The sequence below is a fragment of the Sceloporus undulatus genome, chromosome 3 (genome assembly GCF_019175285.1).
Source record: "Sceloporus undulatus isolate JIND9_A2432 ecotype Alabama chromosome 3, SceUnd_v1.1, whole genome shotgun sequence".
Classification (NCBI taxonomy): Eukaryota; Metazoa; Chordata; class Lepidosauria; order Squamata; family Phrynosomatidae; genus Sceloporus; species Sceloporus undulatus.
This window is the reverse complement of record NC_056524.1, coordinates 226,721,156-226,729,001: the sequence shown is the minus strand read 5'-3', so window position 1 is coordinate 226,729,001 and position 7,846 is coordinate 226,721,156. Positions and strand designations below refer to the sequence as shown.

Below are 7,846 nucleotides of genomic sequence, written 5' to 3'. Positions count from 1 at the left end.
CCATTTTAGTTCTGTCCTTTCCCACATGCTACACAGTGCAAAAGTAGAAGCTGCAGATAAGGTTGTGCTTCTCATATTCCGTAAATAAACAAATTGCACTACAGATATGAGTATACATTATATCAGTAGGACATGCTGTTGTACCTAGATGAACAGAAACCATTGTTCTGATGTTTAGAGTCAGCACCTCCTCTTCATATAACATGTCATGATGCCAACATGCCAAGCATCAGCAATGTATAGTATTGGGAGAATTCTGCTGACGCACACCATTTATTCTCACTGTTAATTTCCTTCCTAGTGCACACATGCAATATTCCCTTACTATTAATAGTGAGAATCTTCAGTGTCACCTAGAGACATTTGTTGTTATTGTCCTTTCTTTTGAAGTCATTTATGACTTATGGTGACCCTAAAGTGAACCTATCATGAGATTTTCTTGGCAGAATTTGTTCAGAGGCGGTTTGCCCTTGCCTTCCTCTGATGTTGAGAGAGTGTGACTTCCCCAAGGTCACTTGGTGGGTTTCCATGACCAAGCAAGGATGTGAACCCTGGTCTCTCAGTGTTCTACTCCAACACTTAAACCACTACACCTTACTGGTTTCCCACCTAGAGATATAGACTGCATAAATATATGTGGATTTTTAAAATCTAGCTGAGGTTATGCAGTGGTAAGCTGATGTATTCCCTAATGCAATCATAAGAGAAGCACCAAGTATGACCTCAAAAGTCTTTCTGGGTTCCAGTCATATGCTGTTCTACCTGAGATTGAGTCCTTTTGAACACCACAGGATTTATGAATGGGCCCAGACTACTTGCAGGAGCATCTCCTTCCATATAATCTACCACGTACACTTCAGTCCTCTGGGAAGAACCTGTTACAACCTAAGAAGACCAGGTTGTCAGTGGTGACCCAGAGGACCTTCTCATCTATCGCTTCCAGGCTCTGGAACGACCTGCCGGACGAGATCCATCATCTTACCACCTTGGAAGCCTTTAAAAAGGCAATCAAGATTGATCTCTTCTGGCAGGGCTTCCCACATGAGCCTCCTTGACTTGCCTCCCCCTACTACTACTACTACTACTACTACTATTTCTACTATTGCTGCTGTAACTTCTACTGCTCCTAATACATCGATATTGATATTACCATCCCTGTCCTCCCCCTCCTATAGGATAACCTTTCCTGCACAATTCACCCACAATGTGTTTATTTTATTTTATTTTATTATGCTTGTATTGGCATGTTTTTATATTATCTGCTGTTTAATCCTATTTTATGGTTTGGAGTTATGTTTTATGATTGATGGGGAGGGCTGGGTTTGGGGGATTTTTCTTTTTCAATTGTAATTTTAATTATATGCTATGTCATTTTGCTGTTGTAATCTGCTTTGATTCCTTGAGAAAAAGCGGGGTAATAATAATAATAATAATAATAAGCATAGGGTGGTGGTGTTACTGACTTGTTTCTTTCACAAAAAATTGCACAGCTTCTTGACCATAATTTGGAGGTGGCTCTGCATGTCAACCACATCAGAAATTACATGCATTTCATACATCTAACAATCATCATTGCTCTTTGACCAAATATATCCAATAGCAGTGCTTATCTGTTCTTCTGAATTTTGGGTATCAGTGTAAGAAAAAGTTTGTAATGAAGAAAAAAGGGGGAAACCTAATTAAGGTAATATGTGAAACATGCTATAATTTTAAAAGAAAATGTTGCTGTTTGGAATATTACCAAATGATCTTTGAATTTAAGAGTAAAACGATACTGTTCAACCTTTCCTTCTCTCTCTCTCATTCTCTCTCTCACACATACACACACACACAGAGTTCATTTAAAGAAGATTTGAGAGTATGATGCAATATCAGCTGCATTTTTCATAACTTATTTCGTTTTAATTTGAAAGCTCAGGTTTAGGCTCAAATGGCAATTTTGAAAATCAGACTCTTGGGGCACAGTTAAGAGTGTTATTTTTTTTAAAAAAAACTTTTTTTTAATAAACATTTTGTATTTAAGACAGTGAAGTGCAGTTCTAAAACAGCAACGTTTTTCATATCTAAAAATCTGGACTGAAAGTCTAATAGAAACTTTGAAACTTACAAGTAAACAAAATTTATCTTTCATACACAAACAATTGAAACCATACAAAATCCATGTTCTTCTTCTGATCTAAAATCAATTTAAAAATAGTCCACTTTCCTAAATTCTTTGGGAACAGAGAAACAGATATTTTTTAAAAAAAACCCAGATCGGTTTACTTAAATAACTATAAACCACTCAGTACTAATGTGAACATTTCATCTCTTTTCCTTTCCCCTTCCTCCCACCATCCTACTCTTTAGAAGAATGGTGAAAATTCTCTCTGTTAGACAGATATTTTTAGTACACTGAATAGATTGCATTATTATGGATGGTATTCCCAAGGTGTCTGTAAATGCTTTTACTGTGTAATATGCCTCCCATATAGTATTGTATCAAGTTTTATTCATATTAAATGCTCAACATGTGCTTGTGTTCCATTAAGGCTGTTTTCTGAACAAAGAAAATGTGACATAAATTGAATCATCCCTTTATGATTTCCTCTTTAACTTCATTTCAAAAAGTCATTTGAAATCAATAAAAGCCTGAACTTTTTTTTAAAGCATTTTTAGGCAACCAAGGTTTTAAAATGTATTATCAGCCCATTGCTACAATTTTGATTTAGTATCATTTTTTTAAAAAAGATAGTTGCATTGACTTCTTGCTGAATTCTGATATTCTGTCAGATAATGTGAAGTATTATTTAAAAGTCTTCATCTTATAGATTCACTTTATCCAGTCCAAAAACTGAACAAGATGGCACACACTTTCTCTATACTTTATACCCGGCTAATTTTTTTCAACCTGACCATACACAGAGTTGCTCAGAAACTGAAGAAATCTGGGAATTCCTGGGGCAAATGTTAAGTCAGAAAGACATTGTTTTAAATCTATTTTGCCATTTAGATACACACTATCCACTGCCATCTGGCAAGCCTGGTATTTCTAAAAGTCATATATTCAGACCAGACTTAGATATGTCAGATTGAATTTCCTTTGGTGTCCCCATTTGATTGTGACCATCACACTCATTTCACATGCTTTCAGAACTCCACTATGATGTTGTGTTACAGCATGAATGGATATTTTTAACCAGGTCGACTTGACTGTGGGATTCACTGTGGGATTTAATGATGAGTTCAGTGGTTTTGCAGGATTGTGGTTGTTTGTTACTTGCCATTTTATTATGATTTTTTTGTGATTTGTTGTTTCAAATGTTTGTGCAGAGAATGTGAACTGAGGCATTTTAAATAAATAAACAAACAAACATTAAAATCGCCTGCCTGTTTTCTATACAGATTAATGTTGCATCTCAATAAAAAATGAAAAATCCCCAAATATATTCCTGGAACCATCTTTCTATTCAATGTAAACAGCAACCAGACCAGAGACTGCCAAACACACACACACACACACACACACAGAGGGAAGGATCTATTGGCTTACTGTAGCTTTTTAAAATACACATTCTTCATCCCGATGAATTATTGCAAGTGGTTTTGTTTGTATGTTGCACAGCCATTCAGACAGTATCAGTTTCATTCTTGGGGTTCTCTGGGAAAGCAACTTCTGGTTCTGTCTGGAGTTTCTATGCTTTCAACTCATTAAATAGAAAGCTACAAAATCCAACCCAGTTTAGTGTGGGAGCATGGTATGTCCATGATTTCAAAGGATCCCTGAAACCAAATCTATTTTATGTTTGCTTTGGGAATAAAAAAAGAAACACACACATTAATTTCAGATGTAACTTCCCTTCTTTTTCACCTGTCTGTTTTAAATGCATGAAGCTTACATAAGGGGGATACCTTTGTTTTAAACATCTGTTGTGAGATTAAAAATAAGATTTTAATTTCTGGCATGCTATTGATGTTAGGGAAAAACTAGGATAGAAAGCGTTATTAGCTATCTGCTAGTTGACAAGAGGGCAGGATTAGGTTTCTTTAAGGGAATTACACTTTTGATGACCCCAGTACATATAAAACATGTTAGCTAATGGGGGTGCGGAGGGGGCAGATTTAAGTGTTTGATCAGGAAATCCTGCATGAGCATATTGATATTAGATGGAAATTTGATTAGTAACCTTAGTGACAAGGGGATCAGATCCACTCTCGACATACAATCAGATCTGGCAGGACATGCCTTTTTTGTCTCTTTGAAGGAAAGAAACATTTGTACAGAATCAAGACAGCGTATTGGATAATTTAAAAAGTTGTTGCATATTGAAACCTGAAAATCACCTTTTTAATTATTTTTGCTTGGAAATATGTTTGCAGTTAGTTTGATTCAAAACATATACACATACTTTTAATCAGACACTTTCCAATACAACATAAAAGACTATTTTTTCAAGGAGAGACATTTTGTCCTTCTCCCCGGACAGAGAGGTTAAGCTTTTCAAGTTCTTCAATTTGTAATATAGTCAGAAATGAAGAGGAAAAGAAGGAAGGGACCTGGCCAAACATGATTTGTTCAGAAAAGGGAGTTATTATTTTGTGTGATACTTTTAAAATGCAGTGGTTCATTTGGTTATATGGCACTTCTACCCCCTGAAGTTCCATTAGAACAGGAGATGGAAGAACTGCTTCAAGTTTTTCAAAATGTTGTTTATTTTCTTAACTAGTTAAGAAATTGTAACACACTTTAACTAATGTGCTAAGAATAAATAGTCCTCTGTTTTGATGGTTAGCCTCCTTTATTTGCATTTAATTTGGAAGGAAGCTGAAATTAACTATAACCATTGCAAGGACCTCACAGTTTGTTTTGGTGTGTATTTAAAACAAGCCCCACAGCTAGTGGAAATCATTTTAGCTTCACTGACATCAACAGAGTTGTACAAAACTCTGCCAAATGAAGACCTGGCCTTACTTATTTTGCAGAGTCCAGGGCCTGTTACAGACAGCCAAAATAAAGCTGCTTTGAGTCACTTAGGAGGTATGGTATTTCAATGATACATGCGTCCTAAGAGTCCAAAGGCCGCACCAAAGCCACGCTCCAGTCCTAAGGACGGGAGTACAGCTTTGGTGAAGTTTCCAGACTCTTAGGACTCATGCATCATTGAAATACCATACCTCCAAAGTGACTCGAAGCAGCTTTATTTTGGCTGTCTGTAACAGGCCAAGGTTTCACAACACAAGACGCTTCAAACATTTAGATTTGTGGCTTAAATTTAAATCAGCAAAAATCAGGAATTGGTTTCTATCATCTTGGATTCTAAATTGTACTCCAAATATTTTAGATGTCACAGTTGCCTAGTCATTTGCCAACTTTTGATGACTGTGCTGAATACGTAGCATAACATTGTGTGTGTTTTCTCAAATTCAGTGGCTTTCTCTCTTGCAGATGTCCTTAGAACTGCAGCCACTTACACATGGAAATTTTGTCAGCCCACTTTCTTTTGGGGATATAGCACTGAGAAATGCCAAAAAGTACTGTTCTTTTGGTGGTTGGTGGAGGGGGGGAGTGGCCAGGTACTCTCCAGAAATTTTGGATTATGCATCCCATAAATCTCATCCAGGCTGGGGGTTGCAGGAGTTGTAGTTCAGAACAACTGGAGGTACTATATTGACTATTTCTAATCTGTCAGATAAAACATCTTTAGTGTAATAATTTTCAGAGTTGTTTTGGTATTTCCTACTTTCTCAAAGGTTTTACCTCTGGGGTGTTCAGTTTCCTTTGTGGCCATTGTGCAGTAACCAGACCAGGATTCAGCAAGAGTTTGCAATACCAGTTGGTACAACTGTGCAGTATTTGCACAGAAATCTCTAGTAGTCTAACAATGCATTGTCATGTTAATTTATGTTGAATTTCTCACTCTTTATAAAATTAATAATATATTACCAAATAAATCATTAACACTAGAGTAAAGATGTCAAAGTGATCCATGCATGGTAGGCAATGAGGACTATTTTTCTACATTAATTTATAACAGGACTGGACTACTGCAAGCGGAGATCATTTTTGTCCTCCCCGTGAGCTACATTGCTGATGCCTGGCACACTGGAAATTACATCATTGCACTTTTGTTTTCTATTTTTGGTCAAATAAAAGGGGGCAGGTTAGAAAGTTATAGAGGGAAAGGCAAAAGCTACGTGCCAGTCCAGTTAGGTTCAGTGCTGTCATCATAATCATTAGATAGCTAAATGGATTTGGCCAATCTAGTAAACACAACAAGTTTTTTTTTGTGGGTTTTTCAGGCTATATGGCCATGCTCTGGAAGTGTTTATTCCTGACATTTCCCCAGCATCTGAAGCCACAGATGCTGGTGAAACATCAGGAATAAACTTTTCCTGAACACAGCCACATAGCCTGAAAAACCCACAAAAAACTATGGATGCTCACTGTGAAACCTTCAACTTCACATTAAACAGCCTTTTATAGTTCTTTGTGAAAGCTATATGGTCTTTAAAGATAATCTCCTCAATTTCTTCCTCCTAGTAACAAAAGACACAAAATGATTGTGTACAAAACCAGAGGGAAGTGAGAAAATGTCTAACCAGCTGCAGTCCAGTACTGATAGATAAAAGCACTGATTAGTGTCCCATCTGAAAATCTAGAAACTTCTAATGCATCCAGTAATATCTCAAGGGTCTCTGGGAAGCAATGTGGCTGGACTGATGTCTTATTTACCACTTTTCAATTTGTCAAATTTCAGTTCAGATTGTTCAGAAGATTCATAAAGTATCTAAACTATGTTACTGGCAAGAGAGACAACATTACTGTAGTTGTAATAGGGGTAAACCCTTGGAAGTTAATACAAACTGAAAGAAGGCCTGCATCAAACTTGACAGGAAGCATGAAAAAAGAGAAGACTTTGATATGGCCATCCAAAATATCCAAATAGTTTTAATACTAAAATGTTTAAGTATATTGAGGTGTGATCACAATTAATGAAGTTAAATGAGAGTCAGTAACAAGGTGGTTAGACTGCAAGAATAAAGCTAGAGAAATCAGAGTTCACCTTGCAAATCAAGTGCTCACTACCTTTTGAATTAATCTAAATCAAAAATGTTATGAGGATAAAATGGGTAGACCCATGGGTTGAACCCAAATGTGCCCTTCTCTTTAGAGATGTTATTTTGCAAACAAGAGGAGCACTTCTTTGAAAGGATAGTTCTATCCAGTTACTGTACATGTAAAATCACAGCTCTCTAGGACTTTGAAGCTCTGGTAGAAAAGACTGCTTAGAGTTCCAGGCGCTTTATTTATTTATTGGATTTATACCTCCCCTTTCCCTCAGGATGGGATCCAAAGCAACTCTGGAACCCTGTATGTACTACTATCATAGGTTCCTTGAAGGACTTTACTCATATACTTGGATCTTATGAACAGTGAAGGTGAAGGCCTTCACTGTTAATAAGGTCCAGGTATATGAGTAAAATGGTCAGGCAGGGGGCTACAAAAAGGAGGGGGCTTTTCACTGATAGCAGACCATCTGTGAAATGTCCTCCACAGGTAGGTTTGCCCCTGGCAAACCTACTTAGGATTGCCAGGTCTTGGAGCTCTGGCTGAAATCTCTGGAATTGCTATGCTTCTCTAGGCCTTCAGGTGAGGAGAACAATCTCAGGGCAAGCAGTACTGGAGAAGAATGTTTAATTTTTGTGTGTGAAGTAGCTTTAAACCCATCTCCAGCTATTCTCAGCCAAAGGGCCAGTGTTCTCTGGTTTAGTGGAAAGGTGTCCGTATTATGCTTATGCAATGGGAGGTGCCCCAAAAAGCCAGGATCAAGCAAACAGGACTGGGGAGAGAAATGGTGGGTGAATG

At 37.2% G+C, this 7,846-nt stretch overlaps 1 protein-coding gene across 1 annotated transcript in view; it reads left to right on the top strand.

The window, feature by feature from the left end:
- Window positions 1–2,563, top strand: part of LOC121925958 (coatomer subunit beta'-like) — a 4,414-nt gene extending 1,851 nt beyond the window's left edge. Inside the window, exon 4 of the mRNA XM_042458519.1 lies at window positions 2,532–2,563. Coding sequence (XP_042314453.1) covers window positions 2,532–2,563 — 32 coding nt within the window. The remainder of the gene's footprint in view (window positions 1–2,531) is intronic.
- Window positions 2,564–7,846: the final 5,283 nt, after the last annotated feature.